Source organism: Thamnophis elegans, chromosome Z, assembly GCF_009769535.1.
Source record: "Thamnophis elegans isolate rThaEle1 chromosome Z, rThaEle1.pri, whole genome shotgun sequence".
Lineage (NCBI taxonomy): Eukaryota > Metazoa > Chordata > Lepidosauria > Squamata > Colubridae > Thamnophis > Thamnophis elegans.
In genome coordinates, this window is record NC_045558.1 from 95925248 (window position 1) to 95944322 (window position 19075).

The 19075-nt window shown below is 38.9% G+C and overlaps 1 protein-coding gene across 1 annotated transcript; it reads left to right on the plus strand.

Annotated features, from left to right (window-relative positions):
• Positions 1 to 2293: 2293 nt before the first annotated feature.
• ZPBP2 (zona pellucida binding protein 2) lies at positions 2294 to 19075 on the plus strand. The gene is made up of 6 exons (XM_032238251.1): positions 2294 to 2427; positions 3843 to 4004; positions 6466 to 6684; positions 7693 to 7778; positions 9203 to 9380; positions 18970 to 19075. The coding sequence occupies exons 1-6, from the start codon at positions 2349 to 2351 to the stop codon at positions 19065 to 19067; spliced, it is 822 nt and encodes a 273-aa protein (XP_032094142.1). The 5' UTR covers positions 2294 to 2348; the 3' UTR covers positions 19068 to 19075.

Here is a 19075-nt window from a genome sequence, read left to right on the forward strand (position 1 = left end):
TCTGCCAAGGACTCAGGGCGGCATACAACATAAAAGAAAACACATATTAAAAAAATTAAAAGGGACATTAAATAAAGTATCCAAAAAAACCCAATTGATATTTACAATAAAAATTGCCATTCCCCGCTGATCCAGCCTATCACGTCCATAAGTAAGTTTTGGGGGGAGCAACCGGGATAACACCACAGCGTGGGGAGCGGCAGCAGCAGAAACCCCAGGCAGGGCGTCCCACACTCATGCCGGCAGCTGCAGACGCGCTCCATTCTCCATTCACCACCAACCACCCCATTTCACTCACAACATTCTGGCTACAAGGCAGGAAATCGCAGCTCAAGGGTAGCCCCGAGGTCCCAGGAAGTTCTCATAGCTGGACCTGGAGCCAACGATGGAATAGGGTACCCCCTGCAAGCCCTGAGAAGGACAATCATCTCCCTGAAGTCCTCCTCAAACGCAATAGGACACCATCTTGGGCATGCTCAGTAGAGTTAGGAAAAATGCCTTCACTGAAGTCTTTGATCTACATTTGTTCTGAGTCACTTCCTTTGTTCACATGTGGGATTAATTAGTGTTTTTCTTATTTCTTACCTGGTAAGAAGGAGGGTGGGAGGGAGGGAGGGAGGGAGGGAGGGAGGGAGGGAGGGAGGAAGGAAGGAAGGAAGGAAGGAAGGAAGGAAGGAAGGAAGGAAGGAAAAAGAGGAAATAAGTTTTATTTGATTAATAATCTGAAGAGTTATAAATTATAAAATAAATGGATTTGTATGAATATGACTATGAAATCTGCTAAAATGCAGTAAAACACATGTATGTATAGTACAAATTGTAGCCTTATTGTGTCCTCTTTCTTGGCTTGAATGTCCTTACACAAATAATTTATTTGTGAAACATGTTCTGAACATTGTATAGTTTTACAAAAAATCTTTTTTTGGTGAAATGAAAACAATTGCATCAGGGAAATTGATGTAATAAAGAGCAATATCAAGACAATTTGCATTGAGAAGTCTTTGGGAAGTGTATTTTTAAATATGTACATTAGGGGAAGTGGTAACTAAAACTTTTTTTGTTTAAAAATATGCTAGAAATATATTTTTAAGTGGCAAAATAGCAAACATTTGCTCATTAATTCCCAGGTCTAATCTGAATGATAAACTTTAATACTTTTTCCCCCCTGCAATAGGAAATGGAGTGGACGAAACACAGTATTCTGTTAAGTTAATTAGAAAGAATTATATATATGGCAACGTTAATCATAAAGGTAACATTTTATGTTTTTAATGAAAAACTAAGATGATGCAAAGAATGTACCTATATTCTGGAAACAGATAAGCTCAAACAAATTATTGACCCATAAAAAGCAAAATTCTTTAGGGAAACTAAAACCAAGAATTACATTTTATGTTCTATCACTGGGCAGACCCTAAGAGTTACTTATATAAAATTCTGAAATCTTCCAGCCTCAGTTATCATTGTTAACGGAAGACTACCTGTATGTTGAAAACATTTCTAGCTCAGCCACTAGGTTCTCTTGGCTGGTAACAATCCACAAAAACCAATTGAAACGAACCAAAGGTGTTGGTTCACCTGCAGGAAAAAGGCATTCCACAGTTGGGATACCATAGCAGAGAAAGCTCTTCCCCATATTATCCCTAAACTGCAGGACATCGAAACTACTGCTGAAAAAAGAAAATAGTGTGTTTTTACAGCAGACAGAAAAAAATAATCTTCAAAGCAATTGTTCTGAATGTGGAGCAATCCTGTGTTCAAAACACTTGCCCAAAGCAATCTATTTCACAATCAAATCAGCAGTTTCACACTCAGAATAGGAGATTGTTTAAAGAAAATAGTTTTAAACAATAGTGTGGGTGAATAAGCTAAGAATATTTATTTGTGATGGAAAACAATAAGGCATCAGGAACTTGAAGATATGTGGACATCAACTCCCAGAATTCCCCAGCCAGCATATATTCTTAAAATCCCCCCCCCCCACCAGTCATCTTAAAATTGCTGAGGTTGAGAAACACTGATTTAGGCCAGCAAGTCCTATCATCAGCTCAGAATACAAATACAAATTAAAGCATCCCTGACAGATGGCTGACTAGTCCTCATAAACATTTTCAGTGAAGTGAGGGGCCATCATTTCTCTGAGCAATTGATTACATTGTCGGATTGCTTTTATTCAGAGAGATGTAAGTTCTACTTCACTGGATGTGTGCTCAAGGGGAAGCTAAGGGAAGCTTTAATTTTCTCTGTGTTGTTATTTTGCACAATAGCTATGGAAGATGCCTGTTTCATCTTCTTCTGCAGTCAATGTTTATGTCAAAGTGCACAGAAACAGCCCCTATCTTGTCTGCATGGATTTGTCTCTTTCACAAAGTGAAGTTATAGACCCCAACTATCTCTGGATTGGACCAGATGGACAGAACCTAAAAAGTAAGTTACATTTTAATCAAAATATTCATTTGTTTTCAAAACTTGCACTATCAAAATGGTCCTGCAAGCTCTATTTGTTCTCAAAATGTTATAGCTCTGTATGGCATACAAGGTACATTAACAATATCAGTAACAGAGGTGGATTCCTACCGGTTCGGACCAGTTCAGCTGAGTAGGTAGTAACTTGGCCTGCAATGCCCACAAATTGATTCTCTTGGCGGCGCCATAAGCACCGCCGTCTTGTTTTTTGCTTTTGCGCATGCACAGAAGCGTTTTTTAAGTACTTCATGCATGTCCCTGAGTGAACTGACAGTAGCAGCAGTTGGAACCCACTCCTGATCAGTAATAATAACAACAATGCACAAAAGCTGTAAACATAGTACTTGGAAAAATATGCTTTTTCCTCAAATTCAGCTGGTAGAGGTGTGAATCAGGAAGTGTGGGTAGGAGAATCTCCAGCAGAGATTCTCCAATTAAGAAAACATACACAAGCAAAGGATGGGATTGCAGGATTGTGAATCCCATCAATTTCCAAAATGCCTGTGAAAATAAAAATCAAGGAGAAGAGTCTTAGGAGAAAGAAAAATAGTTTAAAATGATTCTTGCTTTACAAAACCTGTTCAGAGGCCACTGTAACTCACAACAGTGGTATTTATGACTAGTCCTCAAACTTATGTCGGTTGAAGTGTCCCTGAAGTCTCCAATCACAATCCAGGTACTTGGCACCTGACTTACAGTTAATTAATGTTGCAGCATCCCAAAGTCACGTGATCATCATTTGTGAGACTTCTTTCCTAGCTTCCTACAATCACAGTCAATAGGGAAGCTGGCAGGAGTTCACAAATTGCAAGTCTTTCCTACTTAAGTTATTCACTTAACGATGGCAGCCAGAACTGCCATAATTTCCATTGCAGTCACATATCATGCTTTATAACTGCATCAGTTAGTAATGGAAATTCCATGCTCAATCACACACACACACACACACACACACACACACACAAAAACACACATGCAAATCATAATATCTGAACAGTTATATACTGAAGGAGACAGTCCTCCTTCAAGTATTAGGAAAAACTACTAAAAGCCTTGAATGCCATTGTTAAACAGGAAACAAAATTGAGGTGCCTCCTAAAAATGTGATATTCAACTTTTACTTTCCAAGGAGTGCTGTTTTAAAAGCCAAAGTTAAGATCAGGTGTATCTAAACTATAGCCTGCAGGCTGGACACTCAGTAATGAGCTCCACAAGATTGTAAACTTTTAACATATGATTTTTAGTAGTAGTTACTCTATTCTATATTTTATAACTAGCTCAAGACAATTCTTCACTCAGAGTAGCCCAGGAAAGCCAAAAGCTTAGACAGACCCAAACTTGAATTATGTTGACCTGGCTTCTCATTTTTGTTGCAGGAAAACAATATGTGAACCTCACAGAAACTGGAAAGCTGATGTTGGTTGGTTTTAAGGAGCACATGTCTGGATCTTATATGTGCACGCTTTCTTACAGAGTTTTTCGAAACGACATGCAAGCAGAAGAAGAAAGATTTAAGACCTATAAATTTATGGTTTATGGTAAGCCCTATTTTAGGTTGTGCCAAGTTGCTCCTCATTAGGCTAATCTAAGCTTTAAATCCAAATTAATAAAAAAAAAACATTTTAAAAAGTTTGGATTTTCAAAAGGTCTAATCCACCTTTCACCTAGTCTCCTAAAGAAACAATTTAAAACAAAATATTCCATTAGACATACTGTATAATTTTAATTGTATGAAAAATAGTAGACTATGTTGGAAAATAAAAGATTCACATGAAAATATAATCAACTGCTATCTTTTTTTCTGCACTGGAAAAGATGTGCAGGCAATATATTTTTTTCTGCCATGAGTTGGAAAATAGTTCGGGGGCAAATTAAGAGGTTGGTTGGTATGAAAATACAGACTTCAGGCAAAGAATTCAGTAGGAAGTACTTCCTCCAGCCCACTCACAAAGCTTCAGGGCCAATTCAACATGATGGAAATATGTCCCAGTGTTTTTCTTATTCTTATTTTTTACCATAGTATGTCCATATAAGAGTCTGAATTTGATTGGAACAATTGTATCAGAGAAAAGGGGTGCTTAATTTTTTCCCTGTGGGCCACTGTTCTAATCAAAAGAATCCCTTCCCTGTAATATGTTTTCAAATGCCTATGCATTTTTTCCATTATAATGAGTAAACAGGTGAAGAAATTCTAACAGAACAAATGTTCCACTAGAACAATATTGAAAAGTTCTTTTTCTCTATCTCAACCTTCTCATAATTGTTCTGGTCTAATTAAGACAACTTCCTCTTCTGTTTCTTTCCCAAGATCAAAAACAATTTTAAAACATCTTGTTCACCCTTCAGATATATAAGGTAGTTTGCGTGCAAGGGGAGATGAACAACATAGAAACATCATGCCACTAGATGGCACCTACTACCCTCCAAATAAAAATGCCCCAGATCTGAACAGCCAAATCTTACCATTTCCTCCCCTGTGAAATTACTATTTTGGGTTTCTTAATTTTTAAATTTAAAAATTGTGTATGAACATGAGATACTTCTTTGATAAAACGTTATGATTCCATCCTATTTCATGCCTGTATTTACATGATATCCTACATTTCTTAATTGGTTAACAGAATCTCCATAGCATGTAAGATTCCATTAAATGTGATAGTATGACAATGCTAAGAAAATGAATTGGTTTTCCACAGTGTATAGAACCCCAAAATATATCAATCCCATTTTCACCTAGTATTTTATCTGCTTCCAAGTAGTTTATGCTATTTTATGTGGCACTAAAAAAAACATAAGTGATTATGTATTATATTAAAGGCATAGTAGTTATTCCAAAATGATAAGCCTCCATTAACTCAAATTTTCCAGTTTTTAGTTGATCCCTGCACCTCTGCCTTTTATAGCAACTTGAGCTGTAGATCACACTGGGCAGTTTTTGTAGTTCATACTGGGAAATATATATAAAATAATGTAATGTTATGTTGTTACTATATTATGTTACGTTACATTGTGTGTATATCAATCAATCAAAAGCCAAGAACACTAAACCAGTGTGTCTCAACCTCACCAGTTTTAAGATGTTGGACTTCAACTCCCAGAATTCTCCACCCATAATTACATCTTCACTGAAGTGCCTGTTTTTAGATATTTTTTTTTCTTCATTGTGACATCTGTATGCTAGTCCAAGTATCCTCTGGAACATTCATATTTAAGTAGCAGGCAGAAATCTATATATATAAAAGCAAAATACCACTCATGCAGCATCACAGAATCTTCAGAATTGTAAAGCCTACAAACTTGAAATTTGGCTTCTAGGTGCTCACTAAGAAAGAATTTTTCAAAATGACATCAGATCATTAGTATTTTTTATATTATTGTTAACCCGCTCTGATGCTAAGGAGTTAGATGTTCTACTCCCCCCTCCCCACCTGAAAACCCCAACTGCTACTTGGGCATAGCCAGCACATGACTCTTCTAGCCTTCAGGCTGGGAGTTTGGAGAGGATCAATGGGGACATCCCAAGGAAGAGAAGGGGATAAGATAGGAGAGGCCTCTGTGGAGTAAGCGAGAGGAGAGAGAGGGAGAGGAGAGAATGATCATAACCACTCGTTAATTTTCAAGCTGTAAGTGTCAATTTATCAAGCCCAATCACATAGTTTTGTAGCGGAGCACAGATATTCAGCTAGTATATACTGTACATATACACATATATTATGAAGATATTATTTTTTCGATCCTTCTTGAGAAACAATGAGAAAAAGAAAATAAACCAGGCTATTGAAATGGCTATCCCAAAGTAGCATATTTGTGTACTTCATCTCATCAGTTTGTCAAGATGGTATGTAGATACTTCAAAAGAGAATGCTCCAGATTTTTATTCTGTATTTCTAATGCAGACAATAATAATGTAGATAATAAACCAAGATTTATGAAGAGCAACAACATATTACTTTCCCCGCCACTTACATTCTATTTCTTTCCTCATCCCATTTTTTGAAGCATATCGAGAACCAGACTATACTTATCGTATATCTGTTCACTTTACAACCAAAGAATGCAAATTAACAGCTAATAGACAATTCTTTGAAGAACTACAGAAAATCTTGAATAATCTGATTGATTATCTGAAATGCCACATCGCCGATTCATCATACAGATGTTTTTCTGTCAAGCGACCCAAACATGGATTAGTAGATGAACTATTCATTGTTTTTCAAGGTAATATAAAAATAATACTTACTTTTTCAGCATACTTTTTCTCTTATCTGGACAAACTGTGTGGAGCTGGATTGTGGGGGGGGGGAGTCTCTGTTCAATATAACTATGTTTTCAGTGCCTTTCTTATTGATGGCATGATTTCATCAAATCATAATCCCTTTAATTTAGTTCTGTGTCCTCGCCCTCAGCCAATTTTATCCATTTAATACAGGCATAGCTGCTCTCCTTTTGGTTTTTGAAGTGAGCTTTGTTAATTTTTCCCTTTGAAAATTCCAAGATTGTGTCATTCTGAAATATATTCTCTTGAATTCAGTCACAAGAGGTTTGCTATGGGTAGTCCATGGAAAACTCTGAACAGAAAATTATTGCGGGCTAATTATTATCACCAGAGCTTCTACTGTATTTTGAGGGAGGGGGGATTGTCACAGGCTAAATCTTTTTAATCCAGCATCAGCAAAAATTCTATACATCTATTGGAAGTTCAGCTGAAAGACGAAATCAGTTGCACTGCTGAAGTGAAGTGATGGTATGACTAATCTGCACCCTGAGTGGAGTATATATCTTGAATTCATTGCAATTTCGGGGTCACAGAAAAATTGGGAAATATTTCCTCAGGAAACTTTGACAGCCAGTATGAAAATGCTTCTTTCAGCTGCTGTCCATGGTACCTAGTTAGATAAATTGGGACTCTAACAGCTTTTTTCTTCCCACTTCCATCTGCTTTCACTGTAACAATTGGCTTTACATGTTTTGATCTGGGTAACTCAAAGATGAAGCTGGATTACAGGTTATGTCTCTTTTAAATTAATTGTTCTTCCTAGGAACAGCTCTACATAAGGCACAGTTGTTATGGCCCAGGGAGAAATAGCCTTTGTGGCTGAAATCATAAATCCATACAATTGTGAGTCCCATTTCAATGCCCAGGTTTGAATTATTTATTATATTTAGGCACAATTCATAGAGAAGTATATTTTTATCTGCAAATGTTTATTTCTTTTTGTCACTTAGTAAATCCATTTGCCCCTGGCTGGGAGGTTAGTTGCCGTCACATTACCACTGACTGTGAAGAAATTACCAACAGCCATGTACATAAGGTTCGAGATTTTCCCCCCAGACTTTTTCAAACTGGCATGTTTCTGGATACTCAAAATACCAAATAGTTTAAAAGGTGTCAAACTGCAGGTTGTGGTTGCAAGAACCTATTGCTGGGCCCTGGGATCTCCCTGCAGATTTAACTATTTAACTTTAGCATCAAAATGCAGAATTCAGTGGTGGGGGTGAGAAATAGGGTATCAAAGCATAGAGATGTTTGAAATCTCAACAATAAAAATAGGTAAATATCCTATTTACCTATTTTTATTCCACCAATTAAAAAGAGAAAAAAGTTTAAGCCTACCCTGTTCAGTGAACTGATGCATCAGCACAATTGCCCTGCATCCTTTAGAGTCTGAAAATTAAAATAAAATTAAGTCATCCTGAACCAGATAAGCTGTGTTCCTGCCAAAATAGATAGATCATTAAAAAGTATATACTTCCATAAACGATGAAATGTCACAGTCACTTTCTTCAGAGTTACTAAATTAGATTGAGGATCAGATTGCAGGTCATTTTTCTGTAAGAACTTTAAATAACAATAAAATCCAACCCAAGATCATAGAAGTTTATTCTCTCATTGGTTGTTTTAATCAGCTTTTAGAATACTATCAAGATTTAATACAGAGGTCTTCAAACTTGGCAATTTTCTTGTGGACTTCAAGTCGGCTGGAGAATTCTTGGAGTTGAAGTCCACAAGTCTTAAAGTTGCCAAGTTTGGGGACCCGTGATTTAATGCCACCTTGGCATAGAAGAAATACCATCATCCAGAAACATTGCTTCTGGGCCCCCACCCTCTAAACTGAGACAAACTCATAATTTCTCACATAAAAAATATATCAAATTATTCAATTCCATTTAGAAGAGGTACCTGAGAGTAGCTGGGAGCCAAGACATCTAGGCCCCTTGAGGTTAAAATCAGCACTTTGAATCACAAAATACCTTGAAATCTATCTTAAATCAATGCAGGGATTTTATCAAAACACAAAACTGCAACACAAGCATTGGCAGCATTCCCCCATAAACAGAGAGAGCAAATACCAGACAGGATTGACCTGAAGGCTTATTAGAAACATCAATATAAATTGTTACAGCATTTATTTTATCCACCTGGTTATTTGGGAGTGTGCTTCTGATGTATCCTTACAACTAATGTCCATTGGAGTTGGGTGCCCGATAAATTTAAATAAATAAAGTTTGTAAAGTGGACTGGATAAGAAACAGCCTTTCCTCCTAGAAATTTGAGAAGGGTGGCATTGGCCACATGAACTCTTCGGTTTAATTTACCTACAACGAAGCCTAGAAGATCCCCAGGCAGTTGACCCTTTGATTGGCCTTACATTGTGTGAGCAAGATTTCAGGACGCTGGGCATCAAGGTTTATTCCTATGATTTCATTTATTAATGTTCTTGTTTTAATGTTTTAGGCTCGAGGGCTCATTGAAAAGTTTTTCCGTGAACAATGGTACATCTTGAAGCATGAGTTTGTGAAGATCCCTGCAATCCATTATATAGATCACAGTTTCCAAGTTACTCGGCTAGACAGCTGTCGTCCAGGGTTTGGGAAAAATGACTTCATCCACAATGACTGTGCAAATTGCTGTGGTATTTATTTTAATCCATGTGCTTATTTACTCAAGGACTCTGCTTTTGATTTAACCTCACAACCATCTTACCATTTGTGATTGGTCATAGTTTACACGGCAATGGTTAAATCCTCTTAGCTTGTTGGTTAAATCAAGCAAGAGCATTCATTTATTTTGACAAAAACCATTTTAGGGGGGATTTTTTTTTTTACTGAATTTGATTTAGGGTTCAGGTTTTCTTTTAAGTTTACTGCCACCTGCTAAAATGGTCTATAGCTGCACAGTGTAATGTCCCAAAAGGAATTATATTAAATTACTATAGGTAATTTTCAAATACTGTTTTGGGTTATCAAAGGTTCTCTGCAATTTTACTCAGTTTTATCACTAAGAAGATTATTCCCCTGTACCAAGATCTTTTTAAATCTTATTATTGGCTCTAGGCTATATGTTTTTTCTGCTCCTCTACATTGTGCCAATCAATCTGCTTATTTTCATTTGAACACAGCGCCACTTTGTAGAGACAGTTAAGTATGACTTGAGAGGTTCTGGCCTCCTGATCTCCTATCAAGATCTTACTATCTAACCCAGTTGTCCCTTTTTCTTCCTTTTGTTATCTTTATCTTCCTTTGTGAGCTCAGTTCACTGTGTGTTTTATTTCTATTTTCCTGCCAATATCAGCTACCTCCTAGTAGTTTTCCTTTGTGATTATACCCAGCTTCCGTGTTCTGTGCATGTCCTTTGAAAGGGCTCCATATATCCCAGATGGCTTACTGGGCTCTCCTCCCAACATCTTCTTTATTATTTTTCTTATTGGAATTGTGTGTAATTGAATTTCCAGTATTGCTAAGACGAGGAGGAAGAGGAGGGGAAGGAGGAGCTAAATTATAGCATCAGACACTTTGAGTTTCATTGTTTTATCAAGTTCCAACCTCTGATTGAGGGATTCTCTTTGTTCATCCCTCTCTATTCAATTTCAGAAGAATTCCTTATTTTCATCAAATCATTTTGCATGCTCTCTTTTAATCTTATCTGTTCCCTCATCTCTTCTATTGCATTAATTGCACCTTTCTATTCTGTGTATACACACATTTTCTCATCTTCACTTTAATAGCCATCATTTTCACATATGCATTTTTCCTCATATGCAGCCTTGATAGAATAGAATTCTTTATCGGCCAAGTGTGATTGGACACACAAGGAATTTATCTTTGGTGCATATGCTCTCAGTGTACATAAAGAAAAAATAAAATATATTCATCAAGAATCATAAGATACAACACTTAGTGATACTTATAGGATACTAATAAGCAATCAAATTATACTAGGAAACAATAAAAACAATATAAGTTGTAAAGATACAAGGAACATGGATATAACCATAAGTGGGAAGGGATAGGTACTAGCAAGGATGAGAAGAAGAACAGTAATACAGTATTAGTAGATAATTTTACAATGTTGTGGGAATTGGTTGTTTAGTAGTGATGGCATTTGGGAAAAACTGTCCTTGTGTCTTATTGTTCTGGTGTGCAGAGCCCTAAACCATCATTTTGAGGGTAGAAGTTGAAACAATTTTTATTCAGGATGTGAGCGGTCTGTAGTTATTTTTTTTTACAGCCCTATTTTTGCCTCATGCAGTATACAGTCCTCAATGCTTCCATGTTGTTAGCAATTTTTTTCTACAGTTCTAATTATCTGTTGAAGTTTTGTCTATCTCGTTTGGTTGCAGAGCCAAACCAGACAGTTATAGAGGTGCAGATGACAGACTCAATAATTCCTCTGTAGAATTGAATCAGCAGCTCTTTGGGCAGTTTGAGCTTTCTGAGTTGGCACAGAAAGAACGTCTTTGTTGTGCTTTTTTGATGATGATTTTGATGTTAGGTATCCATTTTAAGTCTTGAGATAGGATAGAACCTAGAAACTTGAACAACTTTACCGTTGATATTATAGAGTATTGTCTACCGTATTGTAAAAGATGATAGTATAGGAATGTTTCTCCTAAAATCTACCACCATTTCTACAGTTTTTTTTAAATTATTATTATTATTATTATTATTATTATTATTATTATTATTATTATTATTATTATTATTATTATTATTGTACAATTGTATCACAGCGGCCCGTTGTTTCGCCGGATTTGGCATTGGTTACTAGTTGGGCCCCACCCAGGGGCCTAGGACGTCGTAACGTATTTTCGTAATATGCGTGCAGATCCAAGCAGTACAGCTTTTTGCATTTGACTGATGGTGATTTTGTCAATTTTTAACTGTTTTAAATGTAATTCCAGTGCTTTTGGAATAGCACCCAGTGTGCCAATTACCACTGGAATTACCACTGCTGGTTTGTGCCATAGTCGTTGAATTTCGATTTTTAAGTCCTGGTATCTTGCGATTTTTTCATGTTCCTTCTCGGCGACCCTGCTATCACCTGGTATTGCGATGTCTATGATTGTGACCTTATTTTTCTCAACCAGTGTGATGTCTGGTGTATTATGCGCCAGTATTTTGTCGGTTTGTATACGGAAATCCCACAAGATCTTGACCATCTGATTTTCGGTGACTTTTTCAGGCTGATGTTCCCACCAGTTTGTTGCTGTTTTAATATTATAATTTTTGCACAAATTCCAATGGATCATTTGTGCTACTGAATTGTGCCGCAATTTATAATCAGTCTGCGTGATTTTTTTACAGCAGCTGAGTATGTGATCAACAGTTTCATCAGCTTCTTTGCAAAGTCTGCATTTGGCATCATCAGAGGATTTTTCGATTTTGGCCTTAATGGCATTTGTGCGGATAGCTTGTTCTTGCGCAGCCAGGATTAGTGACTCTGTTTCTTTCTTTAATGTACCTGTTTTTAACCATAACCAAGTTTGTTCACTGTCCACTTTATCTTTTATTTTTTCCAGAAATTGACCAATCAGTGCTTTGTTCTGCCAACTCTCCATTCTTGATTTTATCACATCTTTTCTGTATTCTTGTTTTGTCTGTTGGGCCTTCAGTAGATTTTTGTTCTTTACTTCGATTAATAGATGTTCTTGAGTGTCTTTTAAATAATCAGCCAGTGCATGTTTTTCTTCTTCAACTGTTTGCTTCACTTGTAATAATCCTCTGCCACCTGATTTTCGGGGCAGATATAGTCTATCAGTATCACCACGTGGATGTAAACTGTAGTGTATTGTCATTAGTTTCCTGGTTTTTCGGTCCAAAAGGTCCAAATCAGCTTGTGTCCAGTTAACTATGCCAGCTGTGTATCTTATAACTGGTATTGCCCAGGTATTTATGGCCTTGATTGTATTTCCACCATTCAATTTAGATTTTAAAATTTTCCTAACTCTGTTGGTGTACTCTCGCCTGACAATAGTTTTTACTTCTCCATGCTTGATGTTATCCAACTGCAGAATGCCTAAGTATTTGTAGGCTTCATTTTCTTTGCATTTAATTAGTTGGCCATTGGGCATTTCAATTCCCTCAGATGCAGTGATTTTGCCCCTTTTTATGGATACAGTGGCGCATTTTTCCATGCCAAACTGCATTGAAATATCGGTGCTGAATACTCGGACTGTATTTGTCAATGATTGGATTTCTATTTCTGACTTTCCATAGAGTTTCAAATCATCCATATATAGTAAATGCGAAATTTTTTCAGCTTTTTTGGCTGTTTGGTAGCCTAATTTCATTTTTTTTAAGATTACTGATAGTGGGATCATTGCGATGATGAAGAGAAGAGGTGAAAGTGAATCACCCTGGAAAATTCCTCGCTTGATATTAACCATTCCGTAGCTCTCATTCCCTACTGCCAACTCAGTTCTCCATTGTTTCATTGCCTTTTCAGTAAAGGATGTAATATTTTTGCTAATGCCAGTTGTTTCTAAGCATTTTATGATCCAACTATGTGGCAGTGAGTCAAATGCCTTTTTGTAATCAATCCAGACCATATTCAAGTTCGTTTTTCTGTTCTTACAATTTTCTAATATCATTTTATCAATTAGAAGCTGATCTTTTGTGCCCCTGCTCCTTCTTTTGTTGCCTTTTTGCTCTACTGGCAAGATGTTGTTTGTTTCCAAATAATCCATCATGTTATCTGCAATAATGCCTGTGAGTAATTTGAAGGTTGTTGGTAAGCATGTTATTGGTCTATAGTTTTCAGGTGTTGTTCCTTTAGTTGGATCTTTCTGAATCAAGTATGTTTTTCCAGTTGTCAACCATTCATCAATTTGGCCCTTTTGTAAAATTTCATTCAGTTGCCTGGCCAATATTGCATGTAAACTGGTCAGATATTTGAGCCAGAAACCATGTAATTGGTCCTTTCCAGGTGATGTCCAATTCTTTACCTTTTTAACTCGATTTTTGATCATCTCAGTTGTTATTTCTAATACTTGCATTTGTTTGTTGCCAATGCTTTTCTCAAAGTCATGTATCCACTTTGCTTCCTTGTTGTAGTCCTTTGCATTTTCCCACAATTCTTTCCAGAATTCAACTGTGGCCTGCTTTTCTGGTTTTTCACTTTTGGTGTCACCATTCACATTAAGACTTTGATAAAAACGCCGTTGGTCTGATCGAAATTGCTGATTTTGTTTATATTGGATGATTCGTGCCTCATATCTTTCAATTTTTCTAGCTGTTGCTGTTATCTGCTGTTTTACAATCTCTACAGCTTCATTGATGTTTCTTGTATCCAATCTATATCTTCTGATTAGCCGATCTATGATTTTGTTGTTTTTAAGCCGTTGCTCATGCATGTTCTTTAAGTTACTAGCATCTGCCCTTAATTTTTTGATTTTTTGTTCTAGACGGATTTTCCACTTTGGCTTTGATGCTTTTTCTGTTGTGTGACTAGGTACTTTAATTTTAATGCCTAGTTCATTAGTGACTATTACAGCTGCGCTGTACATTAACTGGTTTGTTTCCAAGATGGATCCCGGTTCAATTGTTGAAAACACTGCATTAACCATTTTCATGATAGGGGCCAAAATTTTCTTAGGCACAGTTTTTAGTGATGGTAAACGTTGCCTTTCCTCATTAAGCAGAAAATGCTCCATGATCTTATCCTTCAATTCTTTTTGTTTTTGAGTTAGTTCATCAGTTGGTTCAGTGATAACTGGTTCTAGTGGTGGTGATGTTATTTCCTCCCTGAGAGCTTCTTCTGGGAGTTCTACTATAGTGTCTTTAGTTGTGTCTTGAATATCAGTTATTTCCGCTTGTGATATTGTTTTTTGGGTTTTGCAATTTGCCTGAATTTCCTCATGTTCAACTTCACTAAACACTTTATTCTGTATAATAAATCGCCTTTGATCTGCTAGTCGTTGTTCACTAACATTTGAATCTGGATATTGTTGTTTCCATAATTCATACATTCGCTTTAAATATCCTCTTTTTTCTGGCTCTGAGTTGTAGTAACAGGCCATTATGGCACGGTTTTCATCTGCACTATATTTTTGTCGTTTTGTTGGCTGGTCCACTTGTAGCCCACTTGTCGACGGATGTCCAGGGACCCCAACATCCGCCGTGGCCCTTGTTAACCCGCGCGACGACCGATGCGGTATGGAATTCTTATTCGTTTTTTTCACCATATTGTATGGGTTGGCGGGGTTTTTTTTACGGGACTAGATGCCAACCTGATCCCAACCTTCCTCCTTTCTCATCCGGGCTTGGGACCGGCAACGGCGGAGTTATTATTATTATTATTATTATTATTATTATTAGGATTTATAGGCCGCCCTTTTCCCTGAGGGGACTCAGGGCGGCTTACAATCATTAGGGAGGGGGTGCAGTTCAAAAATAAACAATATGTGAACAAAATAAAATACTAAAAACACAACTTGCATTCAACACTCAACACTCGGGTGGGGCAAATGAGAAGCTTATCCCCAGGCCTGTTGGGATAGCCAGGTCTTGAGGGCTGTGCGGAAGGCCTGGACGGTGGTGAGTGTGCGTATCTCGACGTGGAGATCGTTCCACAGGGTCGGAGCTGCAACAGAAAAGGCTCTCCTCCGTGTAGTCGCCAGTCGGCATTGACTGGCGGATGGGATTCGGAGGAGGCCCAGTCTGTGCGATCTTATCGGTCGGAGGGAGGTGATTGGCAGAAGGCGGTCTCTCAAGTACTCAGATCCACTACCATGAAGGGCTTTAAAGATTGTCAACAACACTCTGAAGCGCACCCGGAGATCAACAGGTAGCCAGTGCAGCTCGCGGAGGATGGGTGTTATGTGGGCGAACCGCGGTGCGCCCACTATCACTCACGCGGCCGCATTCTGAACTAACTGCAGTCGCCGGATGCACCTCAAGGGCAGCCCCATGTAGAGCACATTGCAGTATTCCAGCCTAGAGATCACAAGGGCTCGAGTGACTGTTGCGAGAGCCTCCCGGTTCAGGTAGGGTCGTAACTGGCAGACCAGGCGAACCTGGGCAAATGCCCCCCTGGTCACAGCCGACAAATGATGGTCGAGAGTCAGCTGTGGGTCCAGGAGGACTCCTAAGTTACGAACCCTATCTGAGGGGTATAAAATTTGACCCCCCCAGCCTGATAGATGGAACATTGGCCAAATTATTGGGAGGGAAACACAACAGCCACTCGGTCTTGTCCGGGTTGAGTACCAGTTTGTTAGCACTCATCCAGTTCTTAACGGCCTCAAGACCCCGGTTCATCACGTCCACCGCTTCATTGAGTTGGCACAGGGCGGACAGATACAATTGCGTATCGTCCGCATATTGATGGTATTTTATCCTGTGCCTCCGAATGATCTCGCCCAGCGGTTTCATGTTAAATAGTAGGGGGGATAAGACCGAACCCTGCGGCACCCCATATTTTAGGGGCCTCAGGGACGATCTCTGCCCCCTGACCAACACTGACTGCGACCTGTCCGAGAGGTAGGAGGAGAACCACTGCAAAACAGTGCCTCCCACCCCCACCTCCCGCAGTCGTCGCAGAAGGATACCATGGTCGATGGTATCGAAAGCCGCCGAGAGGTCAAGGAGAACCAGGATGGACGCATGGCCTCCATCTCTGGCCCTCCAGAGATCATCGGTCAATGCGACCAAAGCGGTTTCTGTGCTGTAACCGGGCCTGAAGCTGGACTGGAAGGGGTCAAGGTAACTAGCTTCCTCCAAGGCCCGTTGAAGCTGGAAGGCCACCACCTTCTCAACAACCTTCCCAATAAAGGGAAGGTTGGAGACAGGACGATAGTTATTTAAAATGGCTGGATCCAAGGATGGTTTCTTCAGGAGGGGTCTCACCACCGCCGTTTTAAGTGCGGCGGGGAAGTGCCCCTCCCGAAGGGAGGCGGTTACGACCGCCTGGATCCAGCCACGTGTCACCTCACTGCTGTTGGCAACCAGCCAGGAGGGACACGGGTCCAGAATACAGGTGGAGGCACTCACAGCTCGAATGGCCTTGTCCACATCCCCAGAGGCAACATCCTGAAACTCAACCCAGAGATGGTTTGCCAAGTAATCCTCTTGTGTCCCGGCTGGAACTGCAGCAGTGGAGTCCAAGTCCGACCGAAACCGAGCAACTTTGTCCGCTAAGAACTGGGCGTAGTCCTCAGCCTTACCCTGTAGGGGGTCTGCCACGTCCCTCCTATTTAGGAGGGAGCGGGTGATCCTAAGTTTTGAGTGTATTTAGTTAGTGTATTTAGTTCAAGATTGTTCTGGTTGCATCCAAAGGCTAGTTCAATCTCCCATCTGTATGCAGATTCATTGTTGTCTCGAATGAGACCAATCACTGTTGTTTCATCTGTAAACCTCAATACCTTAACAGAGGGATCTTTTGAGATGCAGTCATTGGTATATAGAGAGAAGTGGAAAGAACACACAGCCTTGGGGGCTCCTGTGCTAATTGTACAGATATCTTATGTGATTTTACCTAGCTTCACTTGCTGCTTCCTGTCTGTTAGGAAGCTTATGATCCATTTACAAGTGTGATCAGGTCCCCCTAGCTGATTTAGTTTAGTTAGAAGGATATCTGGAATGATGGTATTGAATGCTTACCTGAAGTCTACAAAGATGTTGTAGTATGTAGTGCAGAGTCATATTAACAGCATCATCTTTCAATCTATTTGCTCAGTAGGCAAATTGTAAGAGGTCTAACAGCAGATCCATATTGGTTTTCAGGTGGGCCAGCACTAACCTTTTAAAAGTCTTCATTCCAACAGATGTCAGAGCAACTGGTCTGAAGTCGTTCAGTTCCTTGATGGAGCGTTTCTTCGGCATTGGGATATTAGTAGAGTGTTTGAAGCAAGAAGGAACATAGCACATCTCTAGAGATTTATTAAAGATGTGGGTGAAGATGTGGGCCAGTTGGTTAGCACAAGCTTTTAAGCAAGAAGGAGTTGCCTTCTCTGGGCCCGGTGCTTTTCCTGGCTTTTGTCTATGAAATAGACCTTGTACCTCATTCTTTGTTATTACCAAAGGTTGTGGGCCCAATGGGATGGGGTAGGTTGTAGGTGGCTTGGCTGATGTTGATGTGTCTGAGGTGGGCATTGTGAAGATGGGTGGCAGTAGTCAAATTATTTTAGTCAAATAGGACATAAAACTATAGATAGTCACAGAAACTGTGGCTTTACATTATTATGCCACTAACATATAAAATATCTTCATTCTAAATTCTGTAAATCAAACTATAGTGTTACTAAGAAGGTAGGAAAGCTCTTTTGGTATAGGGCTTCAGGGATCAGGCTAGAAACCAGGAGACTGAGTTCTAGTCCCGCCATAGGCGAAAATCCATCTAGGTGACTCTGGGACAATCCCTTCCTCTCAGCCCTAGGAGGAAGAAAGCAATGATAAACCACTTCTAAAAACTTTACCAAGAAAACCATAGAAACTTGTCCAAGAAGTCATCAAGTGTCAACAATGAAATAAAGGCTAAAAAAAAGACACACACCCCCAAAAAAATGCCCAATCACTTATTCTGCACTTCTTGCCTTATCTTTATTATTCAGTCCTGTCACCCAGCATAAAATTTCCCCCCTAAAGATCGGATTCAGAATGTTGCATAATTTTCTTTTCAGATCACAATTTTCTCTTTCCAGCTCATCCCTGATTGTTCAGTTATCATCCTCTTTTACAGCTTTCTATTTTCATATTCACTAACAATGACCTAGATCACACCAGGTCAGAGGTAGGTTGCTGCTGGTTCAACCCGGATTGGTGCATGCACAGAAGTGGCATGGGTGCAAGCGCAAGCATGGGAGCTTGCCTGAACCAGTAAAGTAAAGTAAAGTAAAGTAAAGTAAAGTAAAGTAAAGTAAAGAAATTAGCAATCCACCACTGCACCAGTTCATACCTTCTGTTATACTTTTCATCCCTTTCATTCAAAATTAAATCTTTACCTTTACTTCCCTGCATGTATTGATAACTCTACTCCACAAGATCACATCACCTTCATTCATATCTATTGCATCTTTCCCATCTCTTCAAGTTTCACTGAGATACAATATTATCTTTCTCGTGTTATTTATTTATATTCATATTATTAATTCATTTCATATAATTCAAACCCATGCATATTTCATCTTATATGGCCCATGAGATTCAAGTATTTCAAAAACGTCAACAATGAGCGGATATCTTCCTTTCTCTAATTGACATACTGTTTATTTATTTTGTTTGCAGTTGCCTGTGACCCTGGGAGTTACAGCCCAAACAATGACATAACCTGTCAGCCTTGTACAAGCATCCGGATTAAACACTATGGAGCAAAATCCTGCTAAATAAAATC

What these genes read in the sequence shown, in the direction of transcription:
- ZPBP2 (XM_032238251.1), top strand. Translation starts at nt 2,349, where the DNA reads ATGGATTTGTCTCTTTCACAAAGTGAAGTTATAGACCCCAACTATCTC. An exon ending in AGATGGACAGAACCTAAAAA is followed by an intron (nt 2,428 to 3,842) that starts GTAAGTTACATT and finishes TTTTTGTTGCAG; the next exon opens with GAAAACAATATGTGAACCTC. An exon ending in CCAACAGCCATGTACATAAG is followed by an intron (nt 7,779 to 9,202) that starts GTTCGAGATTTT and finishes TTAATGTTTTAG; the next exon opens with GCTCGAGGGCTCATTGAAAA.